Source organism: Hirundo rustica, unplaced genomic scaffold (genome assembly GCF_015227805.2).
Source record: "Hirundo rustica isolate bHirRus1 unplaced genomic scaffold, bHirRus1.pri.v3 scaffold_309_arrow_ctg1, whole genome shotgun sequence".
Lineage (NCBI taxonomy): Eukaryota > Metazoa > Chordata > Aves > Passeriformes > Hirundinidae > Hirundo > Hirundo rustica.
The window spans coordinates 14392-31791 of NW_026690357.1; the positions used below are offsets into that span (position 1 = coordinate 14392).

At 53.7% G+C, this 17400-nt stretch overlaps 2 protein-coding genes across 2 annotated transcripts; both read right to left on the reverse strand.

The window, feature by feature from the left end:
• Positions 1-2315: 2315 nt before the first annotated feature.
• On the reverse strand, positions 2316-5755 carry LOC120747931 (RLA class II histocompatibility antigen, DP beta chain-like). The gene is made up of 4 exons (XM_040053992.2): positions 3938-5755; positions 3154-3391; positions 2425-2443; positions 2316-2324 (listed from the first exon to the last, which is right to left on the reverse strand). The coding sequence occupies exons 1-4, from the start codon at positions 4350-4352 to the stop codon at positions 2316-2318; spliced, it is 681 nt and encodes a 226-aa protein (XP_039909926.1). The 5' UTR covers positions 4353-5755.
• A 7168-nt stretch (positions 5756-12923) lies between these two features.
• Positions 12924-17099, reverse strand: LOC120747930 (zinc finger protein 239-like). The gene is made up of 2 exons (XM_058424388.1): positions 16971-17099; positions 12924-15681 (listed from the first exon to the last, which is right to left on the reverse strand). Exon 2 carries the CDS (start codon positions 15652-15654, stop codon positions 14746-14748), a length of 909 nt encoding a protein of 302 aa, XP_058280371.1. The 5' UTR covers positions 15655-15681; positions 16971-17099; the 3' UTR covers positions 12924-14745.
• Between the last annotated feature and the right edge of the window lie 301 nt (positions 17100-17400).

Genomic DNA, 17400 nt, shown 5'->3' on the forward strand with positions numbered 1-17400 from the left:
AACGATCATAAAACAATTTTGCCTGATTTTTTTCTTCAGCAGCTAACTCTGGACTTGAAGCCTTTGGAGGGAGATTTTGCTCCTCCAAGTTTCTGCAGTCGGCAGCACCAACTTTATCAGCAGCCTGAACACAGTCACTGACCGTCAGATCGCATTTTTCTACGCTCTGATAATCCCCTTTAAAAGTTTCCTCTGAAAAAGTTTCTTCTAAAACAGTTTGCGTCGCAGCTCCTACACCGAGCTGCGGCGTAAATTTTAGACAATTTTGTGCGGCTTTCCAGCCTCTTGTTCCTGCAAAGCCCTTTGTAAAGCTTGCACAACCCTCCCCCATGACTTAAGATACTTTGCCGACCCAGAAGACATAGTTTCCTCGGCAAGAACTTTTGTACATTGATCCCAAATATCTGGGTGGAGAATTTCCACCGGATGATCAATGATACTAAGTTGCAAAAGCCTCCTCACTGCGAGGGTAAAATCTTTTGCTTTACAATCAATTCCCCACTGTTTATGAATCTGAGATATGACCTTCATGAGGGCTTCCATCCTCCTCACGGGTCCTGGGAGCGTCCTCCCTCGCCGAGCTGGACCCACCGCTCGGCCGTCGTTCACCCGTCCAGGCGACTCCCGATCTCTTGGGCGACTCCCGGGGTTTCGGCACCACTTGTTACCTCCGCTGAGGCGTAGCGACCTGGTTCCAGGAACAACACGGCAGCCTCACCCAGGCTGCTCAGGCCACCAGCTCACAGACACCAGTGTGGTGGACAGCAAATGGCGCTTTATTAACTGATTACATGGAGTTATAAAACCTCTGTTTGCTACATCACATCCGTCTGCTTACGTTACAAGTTACGTGTTGCTTACCTTATCAGGGACACTAAACAACTAAGTGTTGAGGGAGGGGTTCTGTCTACCCGTACAATGCGATATCTTCCGATCGCCTGTCCCTAATCTCCCACACCCCAAAAATCCCAAACTCAGGGCTCCTCCCAGGAAAAAGCTGTCAGGAGGTGCCTGAATTGAGGGAAAGGGGGATGGGACCTCAGACTGAGCAGGAGGGGCCTGGAACCTCCAAAACCAAGCATGATGGACAGGGCTGGTGGATTGGGGGGCAGAGGGGAAGGGGTGGAAGAGCAGGGAAGAAGAGGGGGCTAGAACCCCCAAATTGCTTTGGGAAGGGTCCCACTCCTCCTCCTTTCTAATCCCCAAGATGGTGCTGGGGCAGTGCTGGACTCTGGGCCTGGCTTGGGCACCCCCCATGCGCCCCCTCCCCAAATTCCCCTGGCAGCTTCAGGGCGCCCAGGCGCCTTTTGGTGTTGGCTGGGTGCTGTGCTGGGGTGCAGGTGCCTCCCTGTTGGAGTCCAGGGCATTCCTTTGGTTGCCCTGGAGGGTCAGAGACCTGGGCAGGGGGGTCTGGGACCCCAGCCCAGAGCTCAGAGAGACACTGGATTTGATTTCAGTCCATGGGAGAGGCTTCTTGCACTGCAGGAAGCATTGCAGGCCACAAGAGTGTCAAAGATTGTAGTTTAGTATATCACAGGGTGGATAAAACAGTATATCTAGATTCCTAGCACTGAAGTGAATGGGAACAAGATGGAGAATTTGGGGCGTTGCCTCCTTCTTCTTCATTTCTCCTTCCCTCACTTCATTTCTGCAGTGATGTGGCACAAAGTAGTTAGTGAGGATTGGGTCAGAGTAAAGATGACCTGTTTAGAATTAGTAATAGGCATTGGCGAGAAATAGTAAATAAGAAACACGTAGCAATTAGTATAAAAGATAAGGGACAACCCAGCTCGGGGGGAGTCTTCAGAAGTCCAAGCCGCGGCAAACATCTTGTTGGACTGAGAAAATTGTAAGATAAGAAACAATAAACGAAGTATGCAACCTTGAAAAATCTAAACCTGAAGACTCCATCTCTTCCTTCAGTTTGGCACAGAGCCTTGCAGAGGGCCAGGACTCTAAAACCACCTGAATGCCGGGGAATTAAACCCGACACCTCCCAAGGAGTCCCCAGAGCAGGGTGACACAGGGGGGACACACGGGGGTCCCCATTCCCGATCCATCCTGGGGCCCGTTCTGTCCCTTCCCGAATCATGGTCCCCCCGCAGGGTCCCCCCAAGTCCCTCTCCACTGTCCCCAGTAAACAGGACTGGGGTGAACTGGGAAGCTTTGTTGGGAACACTGGGAGCAGCCGGGTGGGGACAGAGTGACAGCAGGGCTGGGGGGGACACACGATCCCCCCAAAATCATCTCGGGGACGGAGCAGGGGGTCCCGGCCAGGCCCGAGGCCACGGGGAGGGGCTGCGACCGCCGCCAGCTCAGGAGCTCTGTGGGCAGAGAAAAGGGGGTGACACCGGGCTGGGGGGCCCTGGGGGAGCACACACGCTCTGGGGGAGGGGGGACACGACCCCCGGGACCCCCCCTCACCTTCTTGCACAGGTTGAAGCTGAGCCCCAGCGGCAGGAAGACAAAGCGCAACACAAAGCCCCCCGATCCCCATCAGCATCTTGGTGTGGGCAGTGTCCGACAGCATCTCTGGGGGGTCTGCAGGGCTCAGGGCCCCCCAAAACCTCTCACAGACACCCCAAGCCCCTCCAAGCTCCCTCCCAGTCTCCTCCAGCCCACCCAGGATCCCCTGAAACCTCCTCCCAATCCCTTCATGGCCGCCCCAGGACCCACCAAAGCCCCTCCTGTCCCTCTCAGGATCCCACAACCTCCTCAATTGCCCCCCCACCTCCCCAGGACCCCCAAACCCTCTCCCAGTCCCTTCCCAGCCTCCCCCAGGACTCGCCAAGACTCCCCCCCGGTCTCTTCCCAGCACAACCAACCTCATCCCAATCCCTGCTTTCCAATCTCCGATCTCCTTCCAGCCCCTCCAGGCTCACTCCAATCCCTCCCAGTTACACCCAGCACCCCCAAACTCCCTCCCAGTGCCCACCAGCACCCCCAGAACCCCATCCCACCCTCCCCAGCATCCTCCAAACTCCTCCTCAGCCCTTCCAGACACCCGATCTCCTCCCCTAGCTGAAACCAGGCTCTCTCCAGCTTCCTCCCAGTTCCTCCCAGCACATCCCAGTGCCTCTCCCAGTTCCCCCCCAGTGCCTCCCCCGTGCCCCAGTGCCGGCTCAGGGGCTGCTCCAGGCTGACGTGCTCCACCTGGCAGCTGGAGGTGACCCCGCGCCGCGGGGAGGTTTCCAGCAGCACCAGGAGCTGCTGGCTCCAGTCCCCGTTGGGGACCACGGCGGTGCCACCCCGTGCCCCGAGAGCTGCTGCTGGCCCTGGAAGCAGCTCAGCTGGATGTGGGCAGGGTAGAAATCCATCAGGGAGCAGAGCAGGCGGCCGGGGCCGGGCTGGGAGCTGGAGGGCAGCAGCGAGATGGAAACGCTGGGGGGAACTGGGAGAGAGAGGGGAGGGGTGGTGTGGCATTGAGAGGGACTGGGAATGGACTGGGACGGACTGCGAATGGACGGGCAGGGACTGGGGTGACAGAAATGGGAGAGGATGGAGGACACGGAGAGAGAGGGTGGAGGTCTGGGAATGAACTGGGAATGGACTGGGACTGGGCTGAGAGGAAGTGGGAGGGACTGGGAGGAACTGGGAATGAAGCGCGCGGCACTGGGAGGCCGAATCGAGCGCGGGGCACTCGGCGCTGCGGGTCTGCCTGGCAACTGATGAGTCATCACAGAGACGCGCTCTCATTGGCTGAGCGGCGTCAGCTCCACGCACGGCCGGGACGGACACGCGGGGGAGAACTGGGAGAGACTGGGACGGACTGGGATGGACTGGGAGAGCCACGGGTGTCTCTGAGAGGGGCAGGAGGCCCCGGGGATGGACACAAGGAGGGCTGAGGGCTCTGGGCTGATTCCCAGGCAGGTTTTGAGGCGCTCCAGGGTCATTGCCAGGGCAGGGCCCCACGGGACACGCTCTGCCCCACGCTCACCTCCGCGCTCCACGAGGAACGGGCTGGACAACTCGTAGTTGTGCCGGCAGTGCCTGTCCGCCGCAGCCCGTCTGTACTCCCTCCATCGCGGGTCGCTGTTCCAGGACCTGGCAACTTCTCCCCACAGGAGGTGTCCCCCACCTACAGCCCCACATCGCTGCCCAAGGGCAGGAGCTGCTCCCGGTTGTCGCTGTTCCTGTCCACGACCCTCCCCCGCTCGGTGCCGTTCATGCAGTGCCAGCCGCACTTCAGCATCTCCTGGAACAGCCCTGTGTGTGCAGGACACAGGTGCGGGGCTGCCCCCAGCAGCCCAGAGTAGCCAAGAGCTCCGGGGCAGCCCCGACTCCGCAGCCCCAGGGGAGTCCGGCTGAGGAGCTCGGGGCGCTGTGGGGCTGGCTGGCACCTGGGGAGTCATCAGCGCCCTGCGCTCTGATGGGCTCAATTATTTTAGTGCCTTCTCTGATGGGCTGAGGAGAGGCCCGGGAGTGGAGAGAAGGATCGGGACAGATCCCGCCCCGAGCAGCGGCGCGGCCACAGCAGAGCCAGCCTGGGCACAGGGAGGGAATTTATTACCAACCAAATCACAGCAGCACCAGGAGAAGGGAAAGAAATGTCTCCAACACCTTCCCCACAGCCAGCGGGGATCAGCAGGAGCACGGATCAGCAGGGCTCTGCCCAACGGGGCTCACTGGGGATCATCCAAGGCCGATCCTCCCACAGGGGATGGAGCTGGAGCAGCGCACGAAGCTCTTCCCGCTCTCGGGGCACTCGCAGCGCTTCCCTTAGCGGTGCCTCCGTTGGTGTCGGGTCGAGTGAGAGCTCTGGGAGAAGCCCTTCCCACACTGCCCACACTCGCAGGGCCTCTCCCCGCTGTGGATCCTGTGGTCCTTGATGCGCTGCGAGTTCTTGCTGAAGCTCTTCCCACATTCCAAGCACCAGCAGCGATGTCCCTTAGTTTGGATCTCCTGGTGCTGGATCAGGTGGGAGCTCAGGCTGGAGCTCATTCCACATTCCAAGCACTTCTAGGCTGTCTCAGTTTGAGAGATGATTCCCACCCGGATTTTGAGTAGTTTATAACATTTTTCATGTGCTAGGCTCCCATGAGTGGCATGCTCAAGAGATGATCTTTAAGCTCAGTGAAAATGCTGGCTGTGGCAACTCAGCTGTTGCAAAACAAAAAAATCCCTCATTTTATCTGAAAAGAAAATGGACCAAAACCTGACCTTGATTTCAAGGGAAGGATTTTGTCTAACTTAGATCTGTGTTGTCTTATGTGTTACATTTTTTGTATCACTCCACTAAGTCAGGAGCACTAAGTCAGATTTCCTGAGTGTAACATCAACTCTCTCTACTGCAGCTGAGGGGATCAGTGGTGTAAAGGATTCCCACTGAGGTCATTAATTGAGCATAAGTGTCTCGCTCATTAGCCAGCCCAGCACAGGAGGAGGGAATGTGTGACTCAGCTGAATGCAGAGCATCAAATCCAGAAAACTAGGAAAGACTTTGCAAGAGAGCAATGGCCTTCAGCTGCTTTCAACCATTGCTTCAGCTGGCCTGTCTTCCCAGAGACAGAAGTGCCTCGGAGTTGTGCTGCTGAGTAGGCTACAGAGAAAAGTCATGGGAGTCCCACTGGTATCTCAACTGGGTCTTGCAATTGCTGTATTTTGCTAACAGTCGTTTCTATTTTGATTGTGCTTTTTTGTACCATTATGTAACATCAGAAATCCCATGTAGTATCAACCACCTTCAAATGAGTCAAGTTGATATTAGTGCTGGCACCTTCCATGTGTGGAATGCTTCATAGAAGCTGCTGAGAGAGCATTGGATTCTGACATCTGTTTAGCTAAATGCTCTTCCAGTGTTCTCTGCACTACCTTCCTATCCATGCTCTTACTACCATCTCTAGGTATGGCTTTCAAAAATGAAACATCTTCCAAAGGACCATTTATTGTGGGGTTTTTTCAGCAACGGAGAGTCTGAGCCTTGAAACCTGTCATCTCTTTGGTTAAGTTTCCTTCTCCCGCCCCCAAGAAATGTAACAGTGAGGCTGAATTCATTGTTTACATATCTTCCTAGTTTAATGCCATGGTGATTCCAGATGGAATTTTCTGGGTGGTTGAAATTGTTTCTAAACTTGGTGTCCAACTAATCCGGATGGGGTTCTTACAGAGGTGGCCCAAAGACAGGAAATCTCCTCTTTGGTGCTAAGCCACTGCAGGGGAAAAAGAATCCCACACCATCAAACCAACCAACAAAGAAGCTGTCCTGGGGTGACTGTGTATCCCCAATCGTCTGTTGGGTGCAGGGGGGAGGGCAAGCGCGGTTTGTTTTTCCCCAGGAAAACTCTGCTCATCGGAGTGACCTTGAAGCGGGGGAGTTGGAACACAGCAAGACGAAAGAAGTTCTGTTGTTTTTTTCCCTGGCAGTTAGTTAGTTTAGTGCTAGCGTAGTTAGACGCTGTAGAATAGCTGAAGCTTTTTGCCTTTTTTTTATTATTATTTTTTCCTTTTTTTTCCCCTTCCTTTTTTCTTTTTTGCCCTCTCCTCAGAACTGTTCCAACCTCTCCGGACTAAGGACCTGGGGGAAGCACCGGGGGCCTCCACAGGGGACCCACCCCACCAAGACCAGCCCTGCACATCTTTTCTCCCAATGTCAGCTGAGACGGAGCTGAGGAGCACAGTGACGACCCTCAAGAGGAGACTTTCTTTAAGTTTGTTATCCCTCCATAAGTGGCACGAAGCTCTTGTCATCGGGTATTGTGCTGGGAGTGCTTTGCCTGTTTAATAAACAGGTTTTTTCCACTTCTCTCTGAGGAAATCTTTTTCCCGAACCGGTTGGGGGAGGGGAGGGGGGCCCCTTGGGAGGATTTCTCCCAAAATCTGCCTGAAACCACCACAAACTTATTGGCGCCCATACGTGGGGCTCGAGAGAGTGGAAAAACCCTGTACGGATTGGTATTTAGCAGTCAGTAACTATGCTGCTTGAACTCATGTCTCTTGGGGTGGGGGCCTTGATGTGTTTTGGATCCTTAGGCTTCTTTGAGGTCTTAACACCTTTGTGGTCCTTAGGTTTATTTGCATATCCAGAGATAGCCCCAATATTGTCATTAATACGCAGTTTTTACAGTAGAGGGACACGGATTAGAGTAGCTATTGGCCTTGGTTTAATGATAATAATTTGTAGGAAGTTTATAAAGGTGCTGAGATCTTTTCCTACTATGTATGGGTCATGGTTATGGTTATTCACCCTGTTTGTGGGAGGAGGAGCAGAGGATGAAGCGTTGCAGTCTTTTGTTTCCTTCTTCTCCTCTGAATCGGTTAAATCATTGCTGGAGAATGTTGAGTTTCCCCTGAGTGTTAAAGAGACCATCTTTCTGGTAGGTCATCTGGTAAGCCTCCTCTATACAGTCTGCAGCTTCTCTAGAATATGGGCTGAGATTTCTAGAGGGGCTGATGAAACTCCTGACCCAGGCAGAGGAAATCCTGAGTGGTGTGGAGAATGGGAGGATATGGGCCAACTCCTCAAGGAATTCTCTGACCCTGTAGTCTGGGATTTTCCACGGGAACAAATTCAGAATCCAGTGGAGCTGGGGAAATACCTGAAAGAGAGGTACCATGATGGCTCTAAGGGAGAAAAGGTGGCTGCAGTAAGCTGGGCCCTGGCATATGCTTATCGCACATTGCTAGAGACTGTAGGGCAGCAGACAGAGGCAGGGGGAAGGGATACAAATCAACAGCTACCCCAGTCACTCAGGCTGCAGCCAACACCCCAGTTATGAAGCCAGCAGCTAGACTAGAACCTGAGCCTGAGTTAGCAGCTAAAGCAGACAGTAAGCCTAAGCCCCTGGCAGTTGCTCCGGCAAAGAAGCACACAGTCAAAACCGATCGACCAGTGGACGATGATGACCCAAGAGAAGGACCTTCGCCAAAATCAGAAGCCAAAGCTTCTAGCACAGGATCAGAAGCAAATATTGATTCCTTTTCCCTGAAGGACCTTTGGGGCCTAAGAAAGGATTACTGGCAACAACCTGATGAATCTATAATTAGTTGGTTAGTCTGTCTTTGGGATGCTGCAGGCGAGGCTGCAATTCTGGACGGCGCTGAAGCAAAGCATCTGGGATCCCTGTCACATGATCCAGTCATCGACCAGGAGATGATGAGAGAGGCTAGTCCTTGCAGTCTCTGGATATGGGTCCTAGGAAGTGTGGCAGAAAGATACTTGTGTGCAGATGATCTCTATATGCAGCAAACCCCATGGAAGACCACAGAACAAGGGATTCAACGCTTGAGAGAGATGGCAGTGGCAGAGATGGTCTTCTCAGATGACATAAACACTAGGAACCCAGACTTGGTATCATGTACATCTGTGATGTGGCGAAAACTTATACGACTCAGGCCATTAGAATACGCTTCTGCTTTAGCAGTAATGAAGTGGGAGGACATGGAGGAGACGGTGCTTGATATGGCAAAGAAGCTCCGAGCATATGCAGATGCTGTGCATGGCCCAACACACGCCAGAATCGCAGCTGTAGAAACACGTCTACAGAAACTAGAGGATAAGATAGATGAGAATCATAAGAAACTCAGGGAGGAGATTAGAGAGGACCTTCTCCAAATCTCAGCAGTACAGATCAGAGGTTCTGGTACCCAGCGTAGACGCTCCCCGGCTAGGGAGAGAGGATACACTCCACGTGCTGAGCTGTGGTTCTTCCTGCGGGATTGCGGAGAAAATATGAACAGATGGGATGGAAAATCTATGGCTGCCCTGGCACAATGGGTGCGAGAATTGAAGGAAGTCAAGACTCAAAGAGGGAGTTCCACCAAAAGGGAAGCGGCTCCAGTTGCCCGTAGCCGAACTGCCAGGTATGACGATGATGACATGTCCGACCCCCTTGAAGGAACCTCTAAGACATATGCTCAAGGAAAGAAGGATAACCAGGCTTAGAGGGGCCCTGCCCCTTGCCAGGTAGAGGCTGGGGAAAACCGTGTATTTTGGACTGTGTGGATTCGTTGGCCTGGCACATCAGAACCACAAAAATATGAGGCCTTGGTTGATACTGGTGCGCAGTGCACATTAATGCCATCAAGACATGTGGGGGCAGAATCTGTCTCTATTGCTGGCGTGACAGGGGGATCACAAGATTTTACATTGGTGGAAGCAGATGTGAGCCTGCCTGGAAAGGAGTGGAAGAAACACCCTATTGTGACTGGGCCAGAGGCCCCATGCATTTTGGGTATAGATTACCTCTGAAGTGGGTATTTCAAAGACCCGAAAGGACTCAGGTGGGCATTCGGGATAGCGGCTGTAGTGACAGAGGGCATCCAGCAATTGAACACCTTGCCTGGACTCTCTGAGAATCCATCTGCAGTAGGACTCCTGAAAGTACAAGAGCAACAGGTACCAATTGCCACTTCTATAGTGCACCGCCAACAGTATAGGACAACTCGAGATGCCATAAGATGATTCAAGAGCTGGAGAGCCAAGGGGTGGTTAGTAAAACCCACTCACCCTTCAACAGCCCCATCTGGCCTGTGCATAAATCTGAAGGAGAATGGAGATTGACTGTGGACTACCGTGCATTGAATGAGGTGACACCGCCACTGAGCGCTGCCGTGCCAGACATGTTGGAGCTCCAGTACGAGCTGGAGTCCGAGGCAGCAAAATGGTATGCCACGATTGATATTGCCAATGCATTTTTCTCCATTCCTCTGGCTGCAGAATGCAGGCCTCAGTTTGCTTTCACCTGGAGGAGAGTGCAGTACACCTGGAACCGACTGCCCCAGGGATGGAAACACAGCCCCACCATCTGCCATGGACTGATCCAGGCTGCACTGGAAAAGCGTGAGGCTCTGGAGCACCTACAGTACATCGATGACATCATTGTGTGGGGGAACACAGCAGCAGAAGTGTTTCACAAGGGAAAGGAAATCATCCAGATCCTCCTGGAAGCCGGTTTTGCTATCAAGAAGAGTAAAGTTAAGGGACCAGCTCATGAGATCCAGTTCCTAGGAGTAAAGTGGCAAGATGGACGGCAGCAGATTCCCACTGAGGTCATCAGTAAGATCACTGCAATGTCTCCACCAACCAATAAGAAGGAGACACAAGCTTTCCTAGGCGCCATAGGTTTCTGGAGGATGCACATTCCTGAGTACAGCCAGATTGTGAGCCCTCTCTACCTGGTCACCCGCAAGAAGAACGATTTCCACTGGGGCCCTGAACAGCAACAAGCCTTTGCCCAGATCAAGCAGGAGATCGCTCATGCAGTAGCCCTTGGCCCAGTGAGGACGGGACCAGATGTGAAGAACGTGCTCTACTCAGCAGCCAGGAACAATGGCCTGTCCTGGAGCCTTTGGCAGAAGGTGCCTGGGGAGACTCGAGGCCGGCCACTAGGATTTTGGAGTCGAAGTTAGAGGGTCTGAAGCCAATTACACCCCAACTGAGAAGGAAATCTTAGCAGCCTATGAAGGAGTTCAAGCCGCTTCGGAGGTGATTAGTACAGAGACGCAACTCCTCCTGGCACCTCAACTGCCTGTGCTAGGGTAGATGTTCAAAGGGGAGGTTCCCTCCACCCACCATGCCACTGATGCCACATGGAGCAAGTGGATTGCTTTTATTACGCAGCGTGCCCATACGGGTAAACTGAATCGCCCTGGGATTTTGGAAATAATTACCAATTGGCCTGAGGGTGAAAATTTTGGCCTCACAGATGAAGAACAAGAGCAAGTGACACGGGCTGAAGAGGCTCCACCATACAACCAATTGCCAGCAGAGGAGACACATTATGCCCTTTTCACTGACGGTTCCTGTCGTATTGTAGGGATGAACCGGACGTGGAAAGCAGCCGTGTGGAGCCCCACACGACAGGTTGCTGAGGCCACTGAAGGAGAGGGTGGATCAAGTCAACTTGCAGAACTCAAGGCTGTTCAATTGGCCTTGGATATTGCTGAAAGAGAGGGGTGGCCGAGGCTCTACCTCTGTACCGATTCACGGATGGTAGCCAATGCTCTGTGGGGATGGCTGAAGAGGTGGAAAGAGGCTAATTGGCAGCGTGGAGGGAAACCAATTTGGGCTGCTAAGGAGTGGAAAGACATTGCTACCAGGGTAGGGAGACTACCTGTGAAAGTCCGCCACGTAGATGCCCACATCCCCAAGAGTAGAGCTAATGAGGAGCATCGAAACAACGAGCAGGTAGATCGGGCAGCAAAAATAGAAGTCTCAAAGATTGATTTAGATTGGGAACACAAGGGAGAGTTGTTTTTAGCTCGATGGGCCCATGATGCCTCAGGCCATCAGGGCAGAGATGCCACCTATAAGTGGGCCCGAGACCGAGGGGTGGATCTAACCATGGACAGTATTTCTCAGGTTATACATGACTGTGAGACGTGTGCTGCCATCAAGCAGGCCAAGCGGGTGAAGCCCCTATGGTATGGCGGGCGATGGTCCAAGTATAAGTACGGGGAAGCCTGGCAGATTGACTACATCACCCTTCCCCAAACCCGCCAAGGCAAGCGCTACGTGCTCACAATGGTAGAGGCCACCACTGGATGGCTGGAGACCTACCCTGTGCCCCATGCTACTGCCCGAAACACCATCCTGGGCCTTGAAAAGCAAGTCCTGTGGAGGCATGGTACCCCTGAGAGAATTGAGTCAGACAACGGGACTCATTTCAAGAACAGCCTTATAAACACCTGGGCTAGGGAACATGGCATTGAGTGGGTGTACCATATTCCCTACCATGCACCCGCTGCAGGCAAAGTGGAGAGGCACAATGCATTGTTAAAAACCCAGTTGAAAGCATTGGGTGGGGGATCTTTCAAGAATTGGGAGCAGCATTTGGCAAAGGCCACCTGGTTGGTCAACACCCGAGGCTCCACCAACCGAGCAGGCCCTGCCCAGGCTGAGCCTCTGCATACAATAGATGGAGATAAAGTCCCAGTGGTGCATGCCAGAGGTCTGTTAGGGAAGACAGTGTGGATCAAGTCTGCCTCAAGTTCAGACAAACCCATTCGTGGGGTTGTCTTTGCTCAGGGACCAGGTTGCACATGGTGAATAATGCAGAAAGATGGAACAACACGATGTGTACCTCAGGGAGATCTGATTGTTGGGTGAGAATCATTTACAAACATCACTGTCTGCTGAATGTAATTGCCATTGTCTGTACATTAAACCACGCAGAATGAAATAGAAGGAAATGTGTAAGTGAGAGGGTATGTGTTAAGTGTTGAAAGTATGAGCAAGTGTTGAAGGTATGAGTAAGTGAGAGAGGAATCCTTCTGCCCTGCAGCCTGGGGCCTGGATTCAGTGGCTCAGTGTGGAACATGACAGGAGCATGATGGGTATTGCTTGTATTTTTCTTTTTTTTGTGGGGAGAATGGATGGAAGTTTTATGTGGAATATGTATTGGTTCTGTCTGTAAGTTGACGATATGGGGATAAGGGGTGGAAGATGTCCTGGGGTGACTGTGTATCCCCAATCGTCTGTTGGGTGCAGGGGGGAGGGCAAGCGCGGTTTGTTTTTCCCCAGGAAAACTCTGCTCATCGGAGTGACCTTGAAGCGGGGGAGCTGGAACACGGCAAGACGAAAGAAGCTCTGTTGTTTTTTTCCCCGGCAGTTAGTTAGTTTAGTGCTAGCATAGTTAGACGCTGTAGAATAGCTGAAGCTTTTTGCTTTTTTTTTCTTTTTCTTTTTTTTTGTCCTTTTTTCCTTCCTTTTTGCTTTTTTTGTCCTCTCCTTGGAACTGTTCCAACCTCTCCGGACTAAGGACCTGGGGAAGCACCGGGGGCCTCCACAGGGGACCCACCCCACCAAGACCAGCCCTACACATCTCCTTTTCTCCCAACTCCAGCGGAGACGGAGCGGTGGAGCACAGTGACGACCCTCAAGAGGAGACTTTCTTTAAGTTTGTTATCCCTCCATAAGCGGCACGAAGCTCTTGTCATCGGGTATTGTGCTGGGAGTGCTTTGCCTGTTTAATAAACAGGTTTTTTCCACTTCTCTCTGAGGAAATCTTTTTCCCGAACCGGTTGGAGAAGGGGAGGGGGGCCCGTGGGAGGGTTTCTCTCAAAATCTGCCTGAAACCACTACACCTGTTTACTGGGGACAGTGGAGAGGGACGCGGGGGGACCCTGCGGGGGGACCATGATTCGAGAGGGGACAGAACGGGCCCCAGGATGGATCAGGAATGGGGACCCCCGTGTGTCCCCCCTGTGTCACCCAGCTCTGGGGACTCCTTGGGAGGCACCTGAACCCCAGCACAGCACCCAGCCAACACCAAAAGGTGCCTGGGCGCCCTGAAGCTGCCAGGGGAATTTGGGGAAGGGGGACATGGGGGGGTGCCCAAGCCAGGCCCAGAGTCCAGCACTGCCTCAGCACCATCTTGGGGATTAGAAAGGAGGAGGAGTGGGACCCTTCCCAAAGCAATTTGGAGGGTTCTAGCCCCGTCTTCCCTGCTCTTCCACCCCTTCCCCTCTGCCCCCCAATCCACCAGCCCTGTCCATCATGCTTGGTTTTGGAGGTTCCAGGCCCCTCCTGCTCAGTCTGAGGTCCCATCCCCCTTGCCCTCAATTCAGGCAACTCCTGACAGCTTTTTCCTGGGAAGAGTCCCTGAGTTTGGGATTTTTGGGGTGCAGTTCTGGAGGGGGACAGCTCTGTTTGGCTTTCCCCTCCCTGCTGTGGCCTCTCAGCTGCCCCCAATACCCTGGGGATGCTGGGATTTCCCTCCTGGGGACAAGGACCTTCATTCCCTTCCAGGAGCCCAATGCCCACCTGGGGGTCCAGCTCAGGGGGTCCTTGAGCAGCTGCCCCACAACCTCTGCCAGGGTCTCCCAGCTCTGGGCTCCCCAAAGCCCTCAGCAAGCCCCAAGTCCCTCCCAGGAACCCTCAACTCCCTCAAACCCAGCATCCCCCACAGCCCCTGCAAGTTCCCCCCATGGCACCAGCCATGGCCATGTCCCCACATGTCACTGGCCATGTCCCACCATGTCCTCACCCATGGCTGTCTCCCCACCACAAATCCATCCCTGTCATTGTCCCCCACATCTCCAGCTGTGCCCATTTCCCCTCATGTCCCCATGAATGGCCACATCCCTGTCCATGTCCATGTGTCCCCATGTCACTCTCCATGTCTATGTGTCCCCATGTCACTCTCCATGTCTATGTCCCACCATGTCTATGTCCCCCATGTCCTCACCCATGTCCCAGTTCAATGTCTTCATTTCTACCTCAGTGTTGGATATTTTAAAGTGATGAAGAGAAGTGAAAGGGAAATAGGGACCAAAAGAAAAGGATTGCTGTGTCTGTGCCAGCTGAGGATCCATGTGCTTGGCTAGAGGGAAGAACCTTTTTTGGAGGGGTTTCCACCCAACTGTCTCCAAAATCTTGGTCCTGGTCCCAGTCCATCAGCATTTGGCTGTGGAAGATGCCCTTGGGCAGTAGGAAATCAAAAGTCTGGGAGAGCTTGGAAAAGACCAACCACTATTCCATAATGCCCCTAGAAGACAGGATTTAATGCCAAACTTTTCTGGGGTTGAAAGCCAACAAATCTGCTCTCCCCAAAAATTCCCAATGTCTGTCTGTGTCCCAATGGATGTTTCTGCCCTGCATCGATCCAGGTGCCCACGGGGAGCCAGGAAGATGTGGAGCATCCCAGCCAGGTGTCTTCCCAACATGGATCACCAGGACCACGGATCACCAAGGCTCTTCCCAACGGGGGTCACTGGGGAACATCCAACACCGATCCTCCCATGGGTGATGGAGCTGGAGCAGTGAACGAAGCTCTTCCCACTCTCGGGGCACTCGCAGGGCTTCCCTTAGTGGTGCCTCTGTTGGTGTCGGGTCAAGTGAGACCTCTGTAAGAAGCTCTTCCCACACTCAGGACACTCGTAGGGCCTCTCCCCAGTGTGGATGCGCTGGTGGACAGTGAGGTGTGAGTTGCGCTTGAAGCCCTTCCCGCAGTCGGGGCAGCGGAAGGGCCTCTCCTCTGTGTGACTCTGCTGATGTAGGAGGAGATCAGAGCTGGTGTGAAACCTCTTCCCACACTCAGGACACTTGTAGGGCCTCTCCCCAGTGTGGAAGCGCCGGTGGAGAGTGAGGTTTGAGTTGTGCTTGAAGCCCCTCCCGCAGTCGGGGCAGCGGAAGGGCCTCTCCTCTCTGTGAATCCGCTGATGTATGAGGAGATTTGAGCTGGTGTGAAACCTCTTCCCACACTCATGACACTCGTAGGGCCTCTCCCCTGTGTGGATGCGCTGGTGATTCCTCAGGCTGGAGCTCCATCCAAAGCTCTTCCCACATTCCAAGCAGGTGTAGAGCCCTTCTCCAGTGTGGATCACCTGGTGCTGGATCAAGGCAGAATTTCCTCTGAAGCTCTTCCCACATTCTCCGCACTCGTAGGGCTTTTCCCCAGTGTGGATGCTCTTGTGCCGGATCAGACTGGAGCTCAGGCTGAAGCTCATCCCACATTCCCCACACTCATAGGGTCGTTCCCTGGTGTGGATCACCTGGTGCCGGATCAGACTGGAGCTCCAGCTGAAACCCTTCCCACATTCCAAGCACTTGTGGGGCTTCTCCCCTCCATGAGGCTTCTCCACCAGCTCGGAGCTCTGGCTGGATCTCCGGCCGACCTCCTGGCACAGGGGGGGTCTTTCCTCCTCGCAGCTCCCTGCGCTGGATTTGCAGCCCCTCCTTGTGCGGCATCTCTGGGGCTTTTCCTCCTCCTTCATCCGGCCACTCCTTGGGAATGAAAAATCCTGGTTTGGGGCGAAAAAACAAGAGGAGAGTGCCTTAGGCTGGGGGTTCCTCCTTGCACAAGTTCATCTCAGGAAGTCACTGGCAATGTAAGAACTGCCACATTGGTCTATAAGAACCTACAAAAGAAGATTCATCCCTAAAGTCCTCCAAATATCAAGACTCAGCCAAAACCTCATCTAAAAGATTCAGCCCCTTGCAAAAATCCAAAGCATCAACATTTAGCTCAATCAAGCTCAGAAACACCAAGATTCACTCCCATGAAAATCATGGATTCCCCTCCCCGGTCACCTGCTGCATGTGGGGAGGGAAACACTCCTGGGGCTGGGGGGAGGCTGCAGATACAGGGAGGGCTGGAACCTTCTGGTGCCTCCTCTTCCTGCTCCTCACACTCCTGTGTCCCTCCTCTTCCTCACACTCCTCTTCCTCCCACTATTCCTCCTTCTCCTGCATAATCCCACCTTCTCCTCCCAAGTGCATCAACATTTTGTTCTTCAACCCTGCTTCTCCTTCCCTTCTCCTCCTGCCCCCAGGCCCAGCACCCACTGCCGGCTCCCTCTTCCCCCCAAACCCACAGCATCCCACCGCAGGGGCAGGGATGGAGCTGGGGCAGGTCGGGCTGGGGCAGCGCTGGGCTCTCGGCCGCTCCCGCCCGCACTCGGTCCCCGCTGCAGCCGCTCCCGCCAGGACAGCGCGGGGGGGCCCGGCCTTGGCGCTCCCCCCTCCCACCTCCCCAAATTCCCCTCACGGCAGTGCCCCATGCTCTAGGGGGAATGTCCCGCAAACGGGGCACCCCCAGGAAAGGAAGAAGAGCAAAGTGTCTTTACAAACACACGCTGTCAATCTGATTGGGGATAGGGCCAGGCACTTGTACATAAGGAAGGCACAGAAGAAGCCATCAGCTCCAGAAAATGTTATTAACTGACCACACAGACTGCTGCTTAGCCAAGGTCCTGATAAATTCACGAACTTCGAGAAGAAGAATAAAGACTTCACAGAACTGTGAATATAGTTTCCTGTGCAGACCTGGGGTGCATAATCAGGTGGGTATGTAGTAGGGGGATTGGGAAGTCTGTACCTCTCAAATACTTCAGCCAATGCAGAAAAGGAGAGGGAGACGTGACCAGAAAAATTAGGATTAAAAGGAGGCTGCATCCTCCAACAATTGGAGAGACCTCAAAGGAAATGTCCCATGGCCTCTCCCTTTTTTTATGAATAAAATTAATTTTACAGGATTCCTCTGTCTTCTTTGTGGACACAAACCTCTGGTGATGTCAAGTTTTCCACACACCTTGGGGCTCCTCTGGAATTCCTTCCACCCTCTGGGACAGCGGGCAGTGAGTGGAGCTGAAGGTGCCTCACCCAGTTTGGGTGATCGGCTCCCTTGGGTGGCGGCGGCACCGGGGATTGATTGGGTACCCGAGAGGGTCCAGGAGACAGACGAGTGACAGCTCAGGAGGGCTGTGAAGAGTCACCAGGGAGAGAGCACTGAAAATCTCATCAGTGAGGACACTGGCATCTTCAGGGAGCAAACATGGCAGGGAACACATGGAGGGTGGAAAAGGGAAAGCCAGGAGAGCATCCTGGCCAAAGGGATGATGATCCCAAAATATCTCTGAAGGGTCCCTTGGGAAAATGTTGAGGCAGTTTGCACATTTTCCCAGAGGTAATTTAAGGACATGGACACCCAGAGGGGCAATAAGGGAAGTTGAGAAGGGATT

Coding starts and splice junctions, on each gene's coding strand:
- LOC120747931 (XM_040053992.2), bottom strand. CDS start 4,352: ATGACTCCCCAGGTGCCAGCCAGCCCCACAGCGCCCCGAGCTCCTCAG. Junction 3,392..3,937: donor GTTCCTCGTGGAGCGCGGAG/GTGAGCGTGGGG, acceptor TCTCTCTCCCAG/TTCCCCCCAGCGTTTCCATC.
- LOC120747930 (XM_058424388.1), bottom strand. CDS start 15,654: ATGAAGGAGGAGGAAAAGCCCCAGAGATGCCGCACAAGGAGGGGCTGC.